Genomic DNA, 22,176 nt, shown 5'->3' with positions numbered 1-22,176 from the left:
TTCCATTATTCAGCATTCTTTGTGTACAATTCCCACATGTATTCCTTCATTTGTCATTTTATTTTTGCACTGCATTCCATCATTTACACTTATGGCGATGTTACAGCAGAAGGGGAAAGGGAATCCTAAAATAATGTAAAAAGTCAAGTGAACAGCAGCAAAAGAACAATTTAGTTAGATGAAATCATGTAGCTTTGTCTGTTGGAATAAATCTCATCCAGCCCAATCATTAAAAACTGCTGCTTTCTTCTTCAATCTGAAGGAGGATCAATGGGCTGAATGGCCTAATTTTGCTCCTATATCTTCTGTTTTTTTTTTAATCTTACCTCCCCATAAACAGTTAATAATCTTCACCCATCAGGCTTCTGAACCAGAATGGATAACTTCACCCACCTCAACACTGAACTAATTCCACAACATATAAACACACTTTAAATGACTCTACAACTTGTGTTATGATTTGTTTTACTCTGTATTTGCAGTTTCTCTTCTCTTGCATGTCGATTATTTGTCCACCTTTGTATGTAGCTTTTTGTTGATTCTATTGTATTTCTTTGTATCTACTATGAATGCCCACAAGGAAATGAATCTCAGGGTAGTATTTGGTAAATAAAGTTACTTTGAACTTTGAAATCCAGCTATACTGCTGTTACTCTTTTCTGCAGTAATCCCAAAGTGCAAACAATGGGAAGGAAAGATTCTTCTGAATTCTTCTTTGAACTTAAAAGTAACCATCTTATTTTTATAATCACTATTTCTGTTCTTCCCCTACAAGTAAAAATATATTCCTTAAATCTACCTTATTAACCTACTTCATGTTAGAAAACTCTGTGACATCACTCCCTTTTCTACATTTGATTTTTCCTGATAAATATACCGCAACTCCAACTTTCAGTGTTATTCTTGTAAGTCTTCTCTGCATCTTTTCTAATGCTTCGATGTCACTTTAATATGAGCATTTACTAGCCCTGGGGGAGTGTAGAAGGATTTCCAATAACATAATGCCTTTCAACACATCAGCACATCCCAAAGAGCTGTACAGGCAGTATTTTTTAAGCACAGTCATTCTTGCAATGCAGAAAACATGACAATCAGCTCATGGTGACCAAGAGCACCTCATTTTCTGGCCACTTTTTTTCAGAATAAGACTGCACATAATATCAGTATCCTAAAACATCCTTTCCCAAATGAAACCCAAAAACTTACTTTCATTTTTACTAGTGTCCCTCAAAACTGGCTTAACATATGTCAGTAGGTGCGTTAAATATAAAGTAAATAGTGATCTGTATGGATACAGATTTAAATCTTCTCTAGTTCTTGCAGGTGCCATAATGTCATCGTGTAGCAAAGGAAAGTATGTCATCCTTAAAGTTACACTCCACATGACAACCATACTGTAGCATTTGACAGTATGGTTTTCACTGAAGCCAGAGAGTCTAAAGAGGAACAGAAAGCTCCTAATGTTCTCAACAAGGTGTTTATGAATGTGAGGCCGAGTTGGAAAAAATAATTGGATAAAGTTTGACATTACCTGGAGAAGGAAGGAGATTATCTGAACGTTGGAGAATAAAGGTGCTTTCTTGTGCCTGGTGCCAACCAGACTAGAGGAAAGCATTGTTCCGATGACTGGAACGCAGTTTAGATGTTGGTTAAATTTTCCAAGATGTACATTTTCCAAATTTGACCTATGTCTGTCACTTTTAGTTTGTGAGCATGTTCTCTTGTGAGCATAATAACTTTTAAAATATTATCTATACATCAACTTTTACAGTTTGCACTGCTTAGCCTGGAAAATAGATTTCACTGCCTTTTAGTGAGTAGAGGCATTTTTTCCAAATCATGTGCCCCAAAAATTATCTCAAAAATTGGGTGTAAAATGTTTAGAAAGCCATCAGTGCATGGTTGTGTTAATTTGAGATCTGTCTGAGAACCAATAGAAGTTCTTCAATTCTCATGGCTACCGCAAATTTGCTGTGTAACAATCAGAAAATGAAGTTCCCTTCCCCACAGTCATATTGAGACCAGACACATTGTAGGGTGATGTATATTTTTGCTTGCTGAAGAGGCATAGAAAGAGCACCAACATTTTCAAAGAAAAATATTTCAATATTAGCCAATGAAATACAAGGAGCTATTCAAAAAATGAAACATTATGAATCACTTGACAATTCAAGGTAATTCTTCACAGCACCCAAATCTAGTTCATTAGGATCTGCGCACACACACACACACACACACACACACACACACACACACACACACACACACACACACACACACACACACACACACACACACACACACACACACACACACACACACACACACACACACACACACACACACACACACACACACACACACACACACACACACTCCCCACAGTTATCTGTCCAGCAAAGAGTTCAAGCCCACAGATGTGTAATAAATATATATTTGATTTAAATAAAGTTTCAGGAATAGTAGAAAGTCTACTGATAAGTCTTGCAACCCTTTCTGTGGGCAGAGGGATCACTCAGACACTCATTATTAAATAACTTAGTTAGTAGACAAACTATTTGTGAGTTTGACAGCAGTATACACTTTGGGAAGTGAGTTAAGTCTCCAGTGAGTTTTGGTGCTGCTTTCTGAAGGGTTCGATTGTGAGCTGCGGGTTCTTTTAAATGACATCAAGATGATTAATTCAGCAGGTTGTTTTATTTGCATTTTGGCAAACAACAGTTATTTTCTGCATCTAAGAACTCTATTTTGAGTGTAGAAAGTTCTAAATGTGTTATGTGATATCACAGGATGTATAAGGCATGGAGAAAACATTAACACAGTAAAGTAGATCCCACCTGGAGCGCAATTCTAATTTTGAGATTGGAATTAGCTTATCCAGAAACGCTCCCTATTGTCATTTACTTTCTTATTACATTGATTTTGGACTGCATAGCATTGATAAAGCCACCGCAATGAAGCTATTTTCTAGAATACATACTCTTACTATCAGTAAGTCTGTTTAATCCTATCTGTTAGTTTGTCTCTCAGTTCACCATGTCTCATTATGGGGTTGCAGTGTGAGAATTCTAATATACTGCTGCACATAGTAAATCAGAAAGAAATTAATTTCCATCCAAAGTCAACATAATTTATGCACTTATTTTGATAATCAAATAGAATTATATTTTTGGCAATTCATTTTAAGAGAAAAATATAAACAACGTCATAGAAAAATCCATGCTAACTTAAAAAACAACAATTTATACTTACTTTGTTTAAATGTCTGTTTATTGTTTTTCTTCTTATCAAAATTTCCACAGAGTCCGCAAACACGTCCGCCGTATCTAGGGTGAAGTTTTAGCTGAAAGACAAAAGTGTAGGACCAAATTTATTTGCAAAGATTGTTATTTAGGTTTCTTGCAGAAACAGCATCGCCTTAAATTGCATCACCACAAATTAATCTAAAAATAAATTTGTTCTCTGTTGATCTTTAAAGCATCCTTTAACTAGTTTGAAAGGTTTACAATAAAGATAAAATTTATCAGATTGAAAATGATCAGTATGGCTTAAGTACCTCTTAGAGACACTTCAATCCAAGTGGCCAAATAATAAAACATCAGATACCTGTGTGAAGGACTGGGTTAACCATGTGCTGAGATAAGGCCAAGCCAGAAAATGAGATAAATAGGCAATAATCTAAATGTATATGCATTTCACTAAGTTGTAGATCAGAAAATATTGGAAAGCCAGCAATGAGAAAACAACAACTGCCGCTTATATTCCAAGACAATGTGGAACATCATAGTCCAAAATAAATAAATGTCAAAGGACATAGTTAAGTTCACCACAGAAGTAGCCTCTTTGACCAATTGTGCCAAACTATTAATGATCAAGTGTTCCATTAAACTAATCCCCTCTGGCTACATAATGTCCATAACCCCCATTCCTTGCACATTCATTTACCAATCTTAGAGCCTTTTGAACACCTCCATTGTATTTGCCTCCAGCCCCACCCTTGGCAACTCAATCCGAGCACCAAAGACTCTGTGTTTAAAAAAAAAACAATTGCACATCTCCTTTGAAATTCTCACCTCTATCTTTAACATGTGCCTTCTGGTATTATACATTTCTATACTGGAAAAATATACCAGCTGTCTACTCAATTTTCCCCTCTCTTAATCTTATAAACCTCTATCAGATCTCCACTCAGCCTCTGCTGCTCCAGAGAAAACAAACCTAGTTTGTCCAACCTCTCCTTAGAGCACATGCCCTCTAATGTAAGTAGCAATATGGCCATCGATCTACAAGACTGTCAGCCTGTCATCTGTAGTGGTGAAATTACTACAGGGAATTCCAATGGACAGGATCGACCAGCATTTGGATAAACAGAGTCTTATTTGGAGCATTCAAGATGTCTTTGTGTGTGAAAAGCTGTGTTTGACAAGCCCTCTGGACTTTTTTTAAAGAGGTAACCAAAGAAGTAGATGAAAGGTAGAGCAGTTGATGCCGTCGATTTGGACTTTAGCAGGGCCTTCATCAAGGTGCCACATCGTAAGTTGGTCTGGAAGGCTAGGTCTCATGAAATTTAGGGAGAGCTATTTAGCTGGATTCAAAATGGCTCAAGTAGGAAGAAGAGGAATGTGGTTAAAGATTTGTTTTAGAATGGAGACCAATGACTAATGGTGTGCCACAAAAGTTGATATTGGTACCCTTGTTATTAGTTATTAGTATAAATGGTTTGGGTGCAAATGCCGCTAAGTTTGCAGATGACACAAAATTAGAAGTTGTTGTTGACAATGAAGAACATTATCATAGATTACAAGGGGATCTTGATCTATTTGTTGAAATGGGCAAATGGATTTCAATTCAGATGAATGTGAAGCGATGCAATTTATAGTACAAAGGTATGACTTGTACTATAAATGGTAGGGCACTTGTGAGCTTAATGGAACAGAAGGAATTAGAAATATGGTTCATTACAATCAATATCACAGTTGAAAAGGACATTTAGCATACTGACCTTCATCAGGTATGGCACTGAATATAAGAGTTAGGACATTATGGTGCGATAAGTAAGTCATTGGCAGAGCTGCACTTGGAGCACTGTGTACTGATTTTGTCACCCTGTTGTAAGAGCTATGTGGTTAAACTGGAAAGAGTGCAGAAAAGATTTACAAGGATGTTGCCAGGACTAGAGGACCTGAGTTATAGGGAGAGACTGGACAAACGAGGTCTTTATTCTTTGAAATAGAGGAAATGAAGAGCAACCTTACAGAAATGTTTAAAATATGAGAGGCACACATAGAAAGGATGGTAACAGTCATTTTCCCCGGGGAGGGGAAACTAGAACTTGGGGGCATAGATTTAGAATGAGAGGGAAAAGATTTAGAAGAGACCTGACAGGCAGCCTTTTCGCACAGAAGGTGCTGAGTATATGGAATGAACTGCCAGAACCTTGAGCCTTATAAAACTCAGTAATAACATTAGGTATGAATTGATCCAGCATCTGCTGACTTTTGGAAACAGAGTTCTGGATTATCCCATTATTTGAAAGTTTTCCTGATTTTAGTCCAAAATTCCCTAGCTTTTGTTTAAAGATTATGCCCCTTATACTGGATCCTTGAGCTAGAGAAAATAATTTAACTGTATCATGTTAACTCAAAGAAATAGGGACAACATTTATTCGGACTGAATAAATTAAGCATTAGATACTTAAAGCTGGTGCCATTTTTGTGAATATCTACTGATTTTCTTCAAGCCCAATAAGACTATCAGACGAGAAGTTTTAAGAGTAGAATTAGGCCATTTGGTCCATTTTTTCATGGTGGATCCATTTTCCTTGCCAGCCCCAATCTCCTGCCTTCTCCCCATATCTCTTCATGCCCTGACTAATCAAGAATCTAACAACCTCTGTCTTAAATATACCCAATGACTTGGCCTCCCCAGCCACCTATGGTGATGAATTTCACAGATTCACCCTCTAAGGCTAAAGAAATTCCTCCTCATCTCAATTATAAAAGAACAAGCCTCTGTTCTGAGGCTTCATATAAGTTGATCTCACCACTGAAGACATTGTTCCAGACAGAGTCTGACCAAGTCTGACCAAATCCCTTGAGAGGATTACCAACATTCCATTAGCCTCATATTCCAATTTCTTCAACTACCAGGTAATCCATGACATTAAATAACATCGTTATCAACAGGTCCCCCATCATCATATTCTGGAGGGACCATCACTGAGCTGAACCTCATCTGCAACCACTCATTATTAGAGTGGTGGAAGAGAAAATTAGAGGATGGGCATTCTGTAACAAGTATCTCAGATCCTCACTTCCAAAGGCCCTTATATCATCCAAAAGTTAGGAGTGTGATAGAATATTCTCTGACTGTCTACCGCTTCTACAGATCTCAAGTTCAGAACCACCAGGACAAAACACCTTTTTAAGTAATACTATCACCTTCCTAAATATTTATTCTATCCATCATTGGTGCATAGTGATTGGTATGTATAGCACTTACAAAATGCACTCTAATTACTCATCCCAAAACCATGACCTCTTCCACCAAGAATGAGCAGATGCATGTAAATGCTGCCACCTGCAGGTACCTCTACAAGTTACACACCATCATGACATAGAAATCATTGTTACTGAGACTAAATATGGACCTTCCAGCCTAGTAGCATTTTGGGAGAAGAATTACACCATTATCTTTTCAAGAGCAATTAAGAATGAGCAATCAGTGCTGACCTTGTGTCTAATGCCTGGACTACCAAACATGAATAAAATCTTCCCAACAATGAACTCCAATTGCTGCTATTGTCCCTCTCAGTCATATGACTGAGGTTCGTTCTGTCATCATGTACGTACAAAAACAAAATCACAATCAACAAACATATTGTATATTTTTAATGTAAGGGAAGAGCTAAACCCAAATTAATTGATGTGATCTATTTGGACCTTGAGAAGGCCTTCATTGTATTGAAACACAAGGGATTATTACACAAATTTCAAGTGCACATTATTGGAGCTGATGAAATGATGAAGTCTGAGCATTGCTCAATGGATAGAGAAACAAGAGTGGAAATAGACATGTCAGTTTGATTTGGGAGGCTATGATCACTGTGATGCCACAAGATGACTGCTGGGCCCCAGTCACCCACAAGCTACATCACTGATTTGGATGAGGGGGTCAGCTATAATATATCCAAGTCTCCTGTTGATAAGAGGCTGGGTGACATATGTACTGTGAGGAGGGCATAGAGAAATGCTGGGAGAATAATAACAGACATAGTGAATAAGCAAGTATGTGGCAGATGGAATATGTCATACATACATTCAGTAGAAAAATAGAATAGCAAGGTAAAATGTCAAAAGATATCAATGTTTAGAGTTAGGTTGAGTATCATTCTATATGCTTACATGCAGTTAGGAAAGCAAATGGTACTTGACCATTGTAAGCACATGACTGCAACAGCAGATACTTCTTACTCTAATTACATAAAGTACTAAAGGGACCACTCCTGGAATATTGTGTTTAGACCATAAGACCTAGGAGGAGTATTAGGCCATTTGACCCATCGAGTCTGCTCTGACATTTAGGCATGTTCTCCAAACCTAAAGAAGGATATACTTGTGTAAGAAATAATGCAACTTAATTCACTATAATCATTCTTGAGACACAGGTATTTGAGCGATTAGGACAAATTAGCTGATTGGGTCCATACTCTCTTGACCAAAAAAATGAAGGCTGAGCATAGAAATTCTTATAAGGCCTAAAATTATTGATACAGAACTGATAATTATCGTGGCTGGTGTCAGTATGAGGGACTAGAATGTCAAAATAAGAGGTTAGGCATTCAGGACAGAGATGAGAAAAAATACTGTTACTCAAAGGTGAAGAATTCTGTTAATGAAAGGGCTGTAAAGATTCAGTAATTTAGTATATTCAAGACAGAGATCAACAGATATTAGATATTTGCTGGACTTAAGAATTAAGAACTTAAAAGGAAATGTGGTACTGAGGTAAAAGATCAGCCATGAAATTACTGAATGCCTCAGCAAACACAAACTGCCAATTGCTTATTCATGCTTCTATTTCTAATATTCTTATGAAAATTTGCTTGCAAACCTTTCTTGAAGGGGTTTGAAGGCTGAATATCAACTAGAGTGAGCTTTAATAAGCAGACATTCTTTTCACAATAAACTGTATTTTGCTTCCAAACGCACTGATGTGAAATTAAGATGTACCTTTTTATTATTGTGCATTATAATATTTTACTTCATGTAAAATTTATTTGTTCAGGTATAAGAAATATCTGTTTTGATGAGACAGGATTTAAACTAATAAAGCTCCATGAGACTGGTTGATAAAATGGTAGTTTTTTTTCTGAGGTTGCACAGAGGTATTTTTGAGAAATGTGACTTCACCTTCCCTTGTCTTCAAGAGAACACATAGAGGCTGTTGGTATTATGGAAATTAACCCTTGCAGAATTCACATACCACAACTCAAAAAATTCAGTTACAAAATAAAATTGGCTCCCATAGAATTTATGTACTCATTAACTAAATTAATCAACAAAACATTATATTTTTCACTGCTTGTCATGATGCAGCTCTGTATTATGGAAAATCATTATACGCCTGTTTTCTAGGGACACAACCCACAACCCTGCAACCACCCAAATTATGGAGAGATTATCTGTATCTCAAAAATAAAGATCAAGTATAACATAATATGTTTCCTAAAATGGAAGGTTATACTTAGAATATCTCACCGACAGTGCATCGTTACCATTCCAGAGCAGCGATACGGAATTCTTCTTGTTTGTAATTCTGGTGTTAATTCCATTATTATGAATTTTGATCACCTTGTCATTATATGGCAAAGTTACTCTATAAATAATAATGATATGAAAATAACATTAAAAATTCTGCAACATATCATGAAGTCTTTTTATCTCTATTGATATATTGGGCAAAACTGTGTTTGATTCAGTATCCTTTCTTTGTCAGCTTCTAGGTCAGGCAATAGGGAATGACCACATGGACAATTAAGTCTCAGCTAGCTTACTGACAGTTCAAACTTCTATGGCATTTGCTGGCTGTGTGTCTTTTGAACAGTGTTCGTATGTCTTTAATAGTCAGCGACATTTAAACCACAACAATAACTTGAATAATAACTATTTATAAATAATAAAAATAGAGAAAAAATTAAATATATATATAACAGGTTTGTATTTGAGATAGTTTGTAAAGTATCTTGCACAAGCCTGCACTTACAACTTTACCCTCAAGGATGGAGACCCGCATTTAATTAGGTTCGCTATACTGCATGCACACCAGCTCTCCCTGTTGTAAAGTGTCTGTGAAGTGACTTATGGAAGTCCAAAGCTTTATGAATATTGGAAAGCCAATCATCTACAGAACCACCAGCTGCTAGTAAGCACCAATCAGATCAATACTTTCCTTTTGATGCTTGATTTACTATTGACATAATGAGTTTAACAAGCTGGAGAATTAGACTTTTGCTCTTCTCCACCCCACCACAGCCTTTCAAGATTCATATTCACAATGTGCATAAGAACGGGGACTTCTTTCACCTGAATGGCTGGTTGCTGGTGGTTCCATTGATATATCTGAAATGTCCCATCATGGACACTTATGTTTGGGATATTGACTGAGTATTGACAATATGCAGTGAGTGCATGTTGCCCTCAAAGTAAACAGCCAGAGTGCTATTAAGATCAGCGTGTAGAGCTACTATTAACAGCTACAAAATTGGGGAGAAGCTGCAAAGTAGGGAAATAATGTCACAGAAGCTGAAGTGATTCATCTTGGTCAAAAGGTACAGTAAAAATTAAACTGAACAAATTCAGTAACTTTATGTGAAAGAATGGCGAGGTCCGGGGCCAAAAATGTGTGACTGTGTGCGAATACATGTTGAAGTGAATGAAGTATTATCATAGAAAACTCCACAAGTGAAAACAAAATGAAATGAAAAATTAGAATTACTAAGCACCATTAGTACATTTATTATTCAGGTCAAAGGCCCATAAATAGGCAATCTCAGTGGGGAGGAAGCACCTGCTTAATGATTGTTGGATTCTCCTGATTCACCTATTGATCAGGAATGAATTCTTGTTCTCCCTGCTCATAGATTATTTTCAGAAAACCTTTTTTTGATGAAACAGAATGTTGCACTATGTAGATAACTGCTTTTAAGGTTAGAAATGCAAGACACAATTAAGATCAGACAAGAACCTTGGCATTCTATCAAACTCCAAAGATCAGGTTTTTCAGTTCTTAATTTTCAACTAACCAACTAATCTATAACCAGCACATTTTTGGTATGTGGGAGAAACTGGAGCATGCAAAGTAAACCAATGCAATCTTGGAAATTTGCAATGTTCTATACAGAAAGCACCATGGTCAGTGTTGAACCTGGGCTACTGCAGTTGTGAGGTAACAGCAATAGATATCACTCTGTTTCTGTGCCATCCAATTTATGGTCAACAAACTGACTTAAACTGCATTGAGCTAAACAGCAGCATCAGCCCAAACGTCGACTGTACTCTTTTTCATAGATGCTGCCTGACCTGCTGAGTTCCTCCAGCATTGTGTGTGTGTGTGTGTGTGTGTGTTGCTTCGATTTCCAGCATCTTCAAATTTTCTCTTGTTTGTTTAACTGCACACTAATTTTTCACTGCCAAGTTTGCCTTCCCCCAAGATTGCACTAATAGACAGTATTACATAGTAAAAACACAAAGTGCTGGCAGAACTCAGCAGGCCCAGACAGCATCTATGGGAGGAGGTAGTGACGACGTTTCGGGCCGAAATCCTTCATCAGGAGTGATTACATAGTAGCCAATTCTACCTTTAGCAGTACTGCACTGCCATCTTGTGATATTTTAAGCTATGAGTTAATGTGCCATCTGGCATGAAAAGAACAATCAAATCATAAATCAATTTTATCTTATTAATAGTCAGTTTTACTATTCCACAGTTGGGAACAAATTCAGAAATTAATATTTTATAAGAACATCAAGTAGTTACACTAATTGCAAACTCTCCTATAGAATTCCTAAGCCAACCAATGATCCATTATTAGGTGAAAGAATGTCAAGCCATGATAGCACTATGGCTGTTTTTAAATTATTGCTATTAAAATATATTAAATGTTGAAAACTTGGAGATAGAGATCTGAAGGTGTGCATTATGTGGGTAAGTTACATGGAAGTCTTACAACTGAAATCATAAACAATTCTGCAGAAGTAACTTACGTTTTGTTTTTAACCGTAATTACGCCATTGTTCACAACAATGATGGTGGTTTCAATTTTAATGAATATATGCTCTAGCTTCCCATCTGATCCTCGGCGGAACTTCACCTCATAAAAATCAAGCTCAGGGCTGCACAGTCTACTCATGATCAAGTCACAGTTTGAATTGAAAAAGGAAAGTTCATCATTAAATTTCTTGAATAATCCTTTTCCCCATGTTTTGCAGGTATCTAGAGGAAAAGAAAAAATACCCTTGCTATAAGAGTTGAAAATTACAAGCAATCTAAATGTAACTGGTGGATCAAGCACACTGAACATAATGTACTTACGATGGTTTTCTCTTCCCTTTCGGACACTATCTGCTGAACGCCTGAACACTTGGGTAAGGACATCCCCACGCAGATCTTATACAAAATAATATTTTTTAATTAATATGTTATTTAAGATACAGTGCTGGTATAGAGTTTATTTTGAATGCTGTTCTTGCGCTTTTATCATGCTTTATTAAAATAATTAATTGAACAGAAGAAATGTGTCAACTCTATTTTTAAAATTTGAAGTTTCAGCCATCAACATATCTAAAATGTAGATAAATATGATAATATTTCAAGCAGTTCTAGAAATTTCTATAGTTTTGAATGATCATTGATAAAATAAAACCAGAGAATATGGAAACAGCTATTCATTCTGATCATTGGAATCTATTAAATATTGATATTATATGGGGTTTAGAATCACTGGTTACTTACACCTGCAGACTTTGCATTCATTATAATAAAGAGCATATCTTTTCTCATTCAAGGTGAATGCAAGTTGTTAAATGTTAATCTACATTTTACCTGAGTTATGTATAACATAGAATATAGAATTTTGAACAGTACAGCACAGAACTAGACCTTTCCGTCCATGTTGCTTCTGCCTGCAAAAGATCCATATCCCTCAATTTGCTGCATATCTAAAAGCCTCTTGAATGCTGCTATCGTATCTCCCTCCACTACTACCATCACTCTCCATGTAAGAAATAATGCTCTGCGCATTCCCTTTATAATGCCCCCCTCCTCCCACCGCCTTTTTTGCTTCAAGCCATGCCCTCTAGTATTCAACATTTCTACCCTGGGAAAAAAGATTCTCGTTGTCACCCTATCTGTGCCTCTCTTAATTTACCCTATCTATGGCTTGACTTACAACCTGAGGGTTTCTCAGTTCACTGGATGACTATATGGTGTCTCAAGCAAAGTTAGGTGCACAAGGGTCTGCTTCGTAATCAACTCATGGTGCTTGGATGTGACAGTTCTGGTGAGCTCTTACTTAACCAGTTTGGAATATCTAATGGCGAAGTGTTGTACATATTAACTGCCATAGGAATTCACTTCAGCTATCCTAACAGCAGTCTACATCCCACTTCAATGGATGTGAAGCCTGCACTCCAAAAAATATCAAGTCATGGTTCATCTTAATCTTCCTGATCAGCCTACTATGAGAGACCTTTTCAAAGGCTTCCTAAAGTCTATACCAACATATCCACTGCCCTATGTTCATCAATCATTGATCACCTTGGTCACATCCTCAAGAATCTCAAACACATTTGTAAGATTGTTAAAACTTGCCCCACGCAACATTAGGCTGCCTGCCCCAATTTAGCCCACTATCTTCCAAATGTGGACCTTAAGAATCCCTTCAAATAGCTTCCCTATCTTACTCTATACTTGTTACAGAAAAACCTGTTTGTGAGTTGTTGTAGATACATTTGTTATTTGAGTTATTCTATAGATATTAATGACATTCTAGATTTTGTTTTCATCATCAACATGTGACTTCTGTATTTCACATGAGAAACTCGAACTCAATAAAAGCTAATTCCTTCCTGAGAAAAGACAAAGGAGTGAAATTACACATGGGTGCTCTTGATGAACTGTGCATTATGTAAGAAAACCTGGGAAAATAGTGTAAAAGAATACTGAAAAGTTAAACCAAAATGTTTTTGATTATAAGGAAGGATTGATAAATATAGCGTGTAAGAAGCAAACTCCAAATTGTTGCACCTAAGTGGAAGAACAATGCCTACCAATTGAGTGGCAAGGGAAGGTCTCATTGGGTAAGGGAATGGCCCGAAGGAATTTAATCATGACAATACACTATTCAAAGTGTGAATCAAACAAATAAATGAAAAAAAATATGAATTACAGCAATGTGGATCATGATGACAAAAAGAAAATTAAGGCTCAATTATCACTTTCAGAGAAATGCCCATTGACAAATCTGTCAAAGTGAGAAAGATTTATGACAGTAGCTCAGTAAGAACTTAGGGCTCCATTAATACATTTTATCTATGTTATTGAGTTTGGATGTTCACGGCATTACAAAAAGATTTTGTTTCTTTCTGATATCGACTTACCAAAAGAGGAATGTGAGTAGTCTTGGTTAGACCACCCAGCAAGTGAGTCATAACCTGTGATAGAAAAATAACAAATAAGGAAAATAATCACTTATTCCATCTGCAAACTATCTGGAGTATTCAATAGTCTGGATATTCAAAGTATATTATACATCAAAATTTACTTTGAATATAACAGTAAACAGTAAAACAGTGCTGTCCAATATTATTGTATATTTTTTATCTTCATTTCCCCTAGCTAATCTTTGCTAGAATGATGAGGAGATGAATAAAAAAGATAAATAGTTTTCCAACTGTTCCGACCAGCTACACCCTTGACCAAAACTATCATGTCCTCTTTCTTATTCACCAGACTGACTGAACCAATTTGGTGAATGTAAATTATTGCAGTACCTTTTTTCACTGAATGAAACTAAATATACAAGAGCACACAGGAATCAAGGATAAATTGGGAGGGCAATGATCCATCAGAAGCTCAAAATATGGTTCTTTGGAATTATTCCCTAAAAAAATGATATTCAGTAAATACCACATTCAAACCTTAACCAAAAACACCATAGACCATTTTGGGACAATGAGATATATGGGAACAATCAATCGTCCAAAAGAAAATCTTGCAGAAGGCAGGATGAATTTAGAAGTTACCAATTAAATTTTCTGATTAAATTAAATTTTCTGCTCTCCAAAACCATTCAGAGGTGAAAGTAATGGAAGGGGATGGGAGAAAACACAAGGATGGCAATTGTATATAGGACACATTATTTTCTCCTTTTTAAATAAGAACATATAAGAAACCGAAGAGGTGATTTTCTTGGCAACTATTAATTAGCCAAGGATTTCATCACTTCTGTTTCTCTACTTCAACATTTTTATACTTGTACTTGAAATACTGAAAAGAGCAACTGAATTAGCTTGGAAAGAATTGCAGTTATCTTCACAGAACCAGTGAATTAACAAAATTATTTTCTACTCTTTAAGGAAAATATATTAGAAAGTGGTACCAAAACAAAACAGTATAAGGAAACAGCATGATTCAAATTAGGCTAGTGGTTACGCTATTTTGGAAATTACACATTTACCCCACCAAGACTGAATGGGTGCTCTGTGCACAAAGAAGAAATAAACTGTTTAATATTGAAAAATTAATATACAATGTAAGGACATAGTGACATTCACATCTATACAGTAAAAAGATAAGCATTCTAACAAAGTTATGAACACATCTCTTTAAATTGTTCTCTGTACTATAATAGTTATAAGTTTTGTTTCTAATTGGTGATCATGCATAATAAGGGTTCTAAGTAGTACAACCTATGCTAGAGAAATTTTACTAAGATTATAATTTTGTTTTTTAATATGATTTTAAAATTATAATTTTCATTAATTAACTGCAATGTTGTTTCTTATCATTCATCAGTTATCTACAAAATAGTAACATACATCACCAAGTAAGATCCTTAAGTAACTTGCAAAATAAAAGAAATAATTATTAATAAATAGTTGTTGTTTAGAATACCATTACACTGTGATTTAATCAGTTTAAACATTTTTATATAACTAAAATATGTAATCCTACAAAAATACTTACAGTTACTGAGGGTAAGAACCCAGATTACAAGTAATGCAGTGTGCTTCATAGTTGCAGCTGCTGGCAAATTTACAGTCCTTTGAATGGTTTTTATACTTATCAGTTCATAGCCATGTAAATGGATGAGGAAATGAAAACTTGAAATACTGGTTTCAAATAATTAAGTCCCAGGCAACTGTAAAGGATTAATACAGATCCTCACAGTGTGAGTTATGACACTTCAGCTCTGATTTTCTAAAGAAAAAGATTGCAAATTAAACAAATGCATTGACCCTAAGGTCATAAGGGTCTTTTGTACATTAACATTACTGGGATTTGCCTAGTGCCTCAAAGGCATACTGTGGTAAATCATTGTGGAAACATTAAATTTACTATCCATTATTTAGGACGCAATATATAGGAGATTATTTTTCTGTACATTTTAGGGTATATTTATAATTAATTTTCCAAAATATTCAAACACCTATAAGTTAACTACAAAAAAAAGTTTCATTCTTTAATGGCTAAAATTATTGCAATTACTCAATTACTTGGCCGTTCATGGACTGAAAACGGACTACTAAAGTTCTGAGCAAAGCTTATTGATACTTAAGATATTTATAATACATTCATAAAATCTGAAATGATAATTAAAAAGTATGAGGGTATTATGTGAATTCTTCTGGTAATGCATTGTCTATGATTTTTTTTCAATCGTCAGATAATCTGTTTTATAATATGGATCCATTAACCATCAAGAGCAACAATTAATCATGGTTTCAGAGAAATTTCAATTTACCTCTGAATATGTACACTCTCCCATAGGGTTTGTTCTGTTTGTCTCTGCATTTAATATAGTCACCTAAACTGAAGTGGTCAATAAAAGAAATATATGTTGAAGTTTGTTTAGCATAGCTGAGCAATATATGGAAACAATTTCAAAAATAGTGAGTTCCCAATTAAACAATTCTATAACAGGCTTTTCAGTGTTTTTTTGCAGACATATAATTTCATGAATAGAACTGAGGAAAAAGAACTTCAAAATAGATACAGGCATTGCCAAGAAACAACAGCAATTTTGTTTAACATGGGGAAAGGTGAGGCTTACTAGCTCTATACTTTGCAGAAATACCTGCAGGAAAAATCTGAACTTATTTTCTATATTTTGGCCATGGGTTGGTTCATCTCTTAGATCATAGATATTTTGTTCTATTATTATTTTTGAGCTCATCTGCTGTCAATGGCATTTTCATTCAATGAAATCAAGAATATTAACAGTCATATCATTACAGAGAAAAAAGCACATGACCATTCTATAATCAACTCTGCAATCAAAGCACCAGGGGGCAGTAAACTTTTATGACAATAAAATCATATGCCCTGGTATACTAATAAAATGCCTTCAAAGGGTGCCATCAAACCAAAATTTGAAACACCAATAGCCTCACAAAAGACAATAATTGAATGATGAAACTATTGGAAGAATAAATCTACAACGAAGAACATTATGCAAGGCCCCGACACAACCATATTTTGGGTAAGTGCACTCTTACATTTTTCACACAACGCAAGCAAGGACTATTGTAAACCTTAAGTGGGATTGAAAGAAAGGAATTGAATTTAAAATCTTAGACATCAAAATGCCCTGAAGGAATTGAGGTTCTCTTTCACTAGAGAAACAAAATAAATTGCGTTTACGATCTTAAATTGATGACAATCTAATGAGTTTGAAGTTGATCTAATCAGAAAAATGTATGGAAGAGAACAAATGAAACAAATGCCAAGTGATACTGGTGGCGGGAGAGCATAAAATTCAGGCTCCTAACTCAATGTCATCATTTTACAGTCCAGGAAGCATGAAATGCAGTTTATTGCCTCAGCATATACCCACTGGGTTCAGTTTAAATAGTAGTGAGCTCCAGGTAAGGCTTGTGGCACTGATGAAAACCACATATCTAAAGAGGACACATTCACTGCTTGCAACTAAAAGTTTAAATCCTTTCAGGTTTTGGAAGTTAAAAGAAGTCACATAAAGGATGCAGGGGACAGCCATCAATCTGAGAAAAAAAACAGAGCCAGCTTATTAGACACATTTAGACAGCCTGATAGAGAATTCCATAATTCTCTATCTTAACTGCTCTACAAAACAAAATTATAATAGATTGCAATGGTGTAGAACAGTTGAGGCACTTTGGTTCTTTGTGTCTATGTTAGCTTGTTGACAACTCTTTCTATTTCATCCCACTTCCCTGCTCTTTCTCTAAAACCTTTCCCCTCCTGTTAGTTATTCAGTCTCCTTTCAAAAGCTGTAATTAAATTCACCTCCACGCTTCTAGTTCAAACAACATGAACTTAAATGTGTGCGCTCTGTTTACCCATAGACCTGAATTCATCATGAATCTAATTTGGCTTCAATAATTAAAACTATAATTTAAAGTAAGCTCTGAGCAGTTGTGAGCTTCAACTGCAGGATTTCCTTTCTGTAAGTTTATTTAAATCAAATAAATTTTCTCAAGTTCTAAGATTCAGTTCTTGTTCCTGGTTTGGCTTTTAATATACTCACAAAGAGTTTGGAATCTAATCCTTCAGATAAGACTAATGCATGAGAGACATTTGTTCTTCAGAGTAGTCAATAAAGCAAACATTTAATATAATTTCAATTGTTGGTGGCAAGAATTGGGGAGATTTTTTTGGGCTTTGAATTGCAACTTGATTATTTGCAAGCACAACCAGGAAATCAGAATAAAAAATACCAACTAACGATAAACAATGCCTTTATAAAGTGCAATTAATGAAAGGTCAAATGATATTGTCGACTAGATCGGTATGGTTTGGAAATAATGCAAAGATTGATTCATGCATTGAGCATTCTGTTTAGCTTAGTTCATCCAGATACCAAGAAAAAAGGAATCCTCCCCTAAAAGAATGTATAGGCAAAACAGGTGGGGAGCCTTGTTTCTGAAAGAGAGAATATTGTAAGAGAACATAAATTGTTATATGGTTAAGATTAATTCCACCATTACTTCAAGGCATATCGGGTTCCAGACTGAAGGGACACAGTTTCAAAATGAATGGAAAATTAAGAGCTAAAAGCAAGACACTCATTATGAGGAATAATAGTAGAGGCAAAGAGTCATACAGTGTAAAAACTATCTCTTCAGCCCAACATGTCCATGCAAACAATCAAGTAGCCATATAACAACATACACCAGACTCTACAGTTTCTCTTCATAAATGAAGCACTGTATCCCAGGTGACATCCTGGTAAATCTACTCTACATTCTCTCCTGTGCATCCATACCTTTCCTATAGCATAGTGAATAGAACTAAGCACAATACCCCCAGCTCCAATGAATCAAAATTTTATGAATTTGTTCCATTAACTCCATGCTCTTATGCCTTGACTAACAACAACCGGAATTCTTTATGCTTTCATTCCCACCTTACAAGCTTACAACCGTGGCTAACAAAAGAAGTCAAAGCCAGCATAAAAGCCAAAGAAGGGGGCATATAATTGAGCAAAAACTAGTGAGGTTGGAGGATTGCAAAACTTCTAAAAACCAACTAAGAAGTCATTAAGAAGATAAAGATGGAATACTAAAGTAAGCTAGCCATTAGTATTAAGGAGGATACCAAGAGTTTCTTCAGATACATAAAGTGTAAAAGAGAGGCGTGAGTGGATATTGGACCACTGGAAAACAATGCTGGAGAGATAGTAATGAGGGAGAAGGAAATGGTGGATGAACTGAATAAGTATTTCACTGTGGAAGACACATGTGGTATGCTGGAAGCTTGAGAGTATCAGCGGTCAGAAGTGTGTGAGGTTGCCAATACTGGAGATAAGATTCTTGGGAACTGAAAGGTAGATGAATTGCCTGCAGCAGATAGTGTTCACCCTAGAGATCTGAAAGAGGTGGTTAATGAGATTATGGAGGCGCTAGTAATGATCTTTTAAGAATCACTAGATTCTGCAATGAAAATTGCAAAGGTCACTCCACTCTTCAAGGATGGACAGAGGCACTAGAATGAAAATTATAGGCCAGTTAGTCTGACCTCAGTGATTGGTAAGATGTTGGAGTCGATTGCTAAGGATAAAGTCTCAGGGTACTTGGAGGCAACATGATAAATAAGGCTGTCATCAACATGGTTTCCTTAAGGAAAATCTTGCCTGACAAATTTGTTGGAATTGTTTGAAGGAATAACAAGCAGGATAGACAAAGGAGAATTGGTGGATGTTGTGTACTTGAATTTTCAGAAGATCTTTGACAAGGTGACACACACAACATTGCTTAACAAGCTATGGGTCCATGGTATTAAAGGAACAATACTAGCATGGATAAAGCAGTGGCTGGTTGTCAGGAAGCAAAAAGTGGGAATAAAAGGAGCCTTTCCAGGTTGGCTGCCAGTGACTAGTAGCGTTCCACAGGAGTGCATGTTGGGACCACTTCTTTGTACACTATATGTCAATGACTTGGATGACAGAATTGATGGATTTGTTGAAAAGTTTGCAGACACTATGAAGATAGGTGGAGGGACAGGTAGCTTTGAGGAAGTAGAGTGGCTACAGAAGGACTTAAACAGTTTAGGAGAATGGGCAAGGAAGTGGCCGGCAGAATACAGTATCAGGAAGTATATGTTTATACACTTTGGTAAAAGAAATAAAAGTGTATACTATTCTCTAAATGGAGAGAAAATTCAAAAATCTGAAGCACACAAGGTCTTGGGAGTCCTTGTGCAGAATTCCTTAAAGGTTAATTTGCAAGTTGAGTCAGTGGCAAGGAAGGCAAAAAGCGATATTACCTTTCATTTCAAGACGACTTGAATATAAAAGCGAGGATGTAATTTTGAGGCTTTATAAAGCACTGGGGAAGCCTCACTTGGAGTATTGTGTACAGTTTTGAGCCCTTATACTAGAAAGGGTGTGCTGACACTCGAGAGGTTTCAAAGGAGGTTCACAAAAAATTATTCCAGGATTGCACAGCTTGTCAGATGAAGAGCGTTTAATGGGCCTGTATTCATTGGAGTTCAGAAGAATGAAAGATGAGTTCTTTGAATCCTGTCCAATGTTGAAAGACCTCCAGATAGTGGATGTGGAGAGGATGTTTCCTGTGGCAGGAAAGTCTAGGATCGGAGGACACAGCCTCAGAATAGAGGAGCGTCCTTTTAGAACAGAGATAAGGAGGGATTTTTTTCGCCAGAGAGTGGTGAATTCTGTGGAACTGGTTTCCACAGGCTGGCCATCAATCCATGGCCTCCTCTAAAGTTCCAATGAGGCCACACTCAGGATGGAGGAACAACAGCTTATATTCTGCCTGGGTAGCCTCTAACTTGATAGTATGAACATCAATTTCTCCAACTTCCTGTAATGGCACCTGCACCCTCCTTCACCATTCCCCATCCACTTTTCACTCTCTCAGCTTATCTCCTTGCCTGCCCGTCGCCTCCTTCTGGTGCTCTTCCCTCTTCTTTTTCAACTGTACTTTTTTCTATAGGTGCTGCCTGGCCTGCTGAGTTCCTCCAGCATTTTGTGTGTACATCTTCTAGTAGCTTATACTTCCCTTCTAGTTCTTTACTATACCCTTGAAATTTTCACCTTTCACTTTCACATGAAAATGTTGGCCCTGACGTATAATGTTAGAATGTTGTTGTGACCCTTTAACCTGTTCTGAGATTATATAATGTTTCCCTCCTGCAGAGCCTTGCATTTGTCTGTCTTCCATATACCTATATAAGAGTTACTTAATTGCCTCTAATGTATATATCTCTACCATTACCCCTTGCAGGGCATTCAGAATCAGTTTCAATATCGCTGGCATATGTCATGAAATTTTTTGTTTAACGGTGGCAGTGCATAACAATAAAACTCTTAAATTACAATAAGAAGCATATATAAAAATAGGTAGTGCAAGAAGTGTGGGAAAAATACTAAAGCAGAGTTCATGGGTTCATTGTCCATTCAGAAATCTGATGGCGGAGGGGAAGAAGCTGTTCCTGAATCACTGAGTGTGTGTTTCAGGCTCTTGTACCCCCTCCTTGGTGGTAGCAATGGGAAAAGGGCATGTCCATCGGGCATGTCCTGGGGATGGGGATCCTAAATGATGGATGCTGCCTTTTTGAGGCATCCCTTTTTGAAGGTGTCCTGGATGATTGGGAGGCTAGTTCCCATGATGGAGCTGGCTGAGTTGACAATTTTCTGCAACTTTTTCTGATCCTGAACCAGTTAGAGTGCCCTCAGTGGTACATTTGTAAAAGTCTGTGAGTGTCTTTGGTGACATACCAATTCTCCTCAAGCTCCTAAAGACATATAGTCACTGCCTTACCTTCTTTGAAATTGTATCAATATGTTAAGTCCAGGATAGTCCTTGGAGATGTTGACACCCAAGAACTCCAAACTGTTCACCCTTTCCACTTCTGATCCCTTGATGAGGTCAGGTGTGTGCTCCCTCAACTTCTCCTTCCTGAAGTCCACAAGTAATTTGTCGGTCTTATGATGCAAAGTACAAGGTTATTATTGCGACACCACTCAACCATCTGATTTATCTCACTATATTGCCTCCTCATCACCATCTGAAATTGTGTCATTTTGTCTACCAACAATAATTCTGATTCAGCTGCGCCTAGCATCAGTCGTGGGTGTGTGGAGAACAGAGTAGTGAGCTTGTTGATTAGAACTGAGGGTATGATTATGTTGAACACTGAGCAGTCACCACTCCCTGTGTAAAAAAATCACTTACCTCTTACATCCCACCTATATTTTCATACAATCTCCTTAAAATTATGCCCCCTTGTAATAGCCATAATAACTGGCATAAAATTCTGAAGAGTAGGGATGAAATAGACCTAGCGAGTGATAGGTGAATGCAGGTGAGGATGGGAGTGTGGAAACAGGTGATAGCTGGAGGAGACAAAGTGCTGCTGCTGTGATTGAATCTGATAGAAAAGGAAGATGGA

General features: G+C 36.6%; 1 protein-coding gene across 1 annotated transcript in view; it reads right to left on the bottom strand.

Annotated features, from left to right (window-relative positions):
* The window catches only part of LOC140738651 (uncharacterized), a 105,213-nt gene extending 89,883 nt beyond the window's left edge, over nucleotides 1-15,330 (bottom strand). Inside the window, exons 1-6 of the mRNA XM_073066271.1 lie at nucleotides 15,247-15,330; nucleotides 13,659-13,712; nucleotides 11,593-11,667; nucleotides 11,265-11,493; nucleotides 8,760-8,877; nucleotides 3,253-3,343 (exon numbers count right to left, since the gene is read on the bottom strand). Of these exons, the coding sequence (XP_072922372.1) occupies nucleotides 3,253-3,343; nucleotides 8,760-8,877; nucleotides 11,265-11,493; nucleotides 11,593-11,667; nucleotides 13,659-13,712; nucleotides 15,247-15,295 (616 nt within the window). The 5' untranslated portion in view covers nucleotides 15,296-15,330. The remainder of the gene's footprint in view (nucleotides 1-3,252; nucleotides 3,344-8,759; nucleotides 8,878-11,264; nucleotides 11,494-11,592; nucleotides 11,668-13,658; nucleotides 13,713-15,246) is intronic.
* Between the last annotated feature and the right edge of the window lie 6,846 nt (nucleotides 15,331-22,176).

This window comes from Hemitrygon akajei, chromosome 14, assembly GCF_048418815.1.
Source record: "Hemitrygon akajei chromosome 14, sHemAka1.3, whole genome shotgun sequence".
Lineage (NCBI taxonomy): Eukaryota > Metazoa > Chordata > Chondrichthyes > Myliobatiformes > Dasyatidae > Hemitrygon > Hemitrygon akajei.
This window is presented reverse-complemented; position numbering and strand designations above follow the sequence as displayed.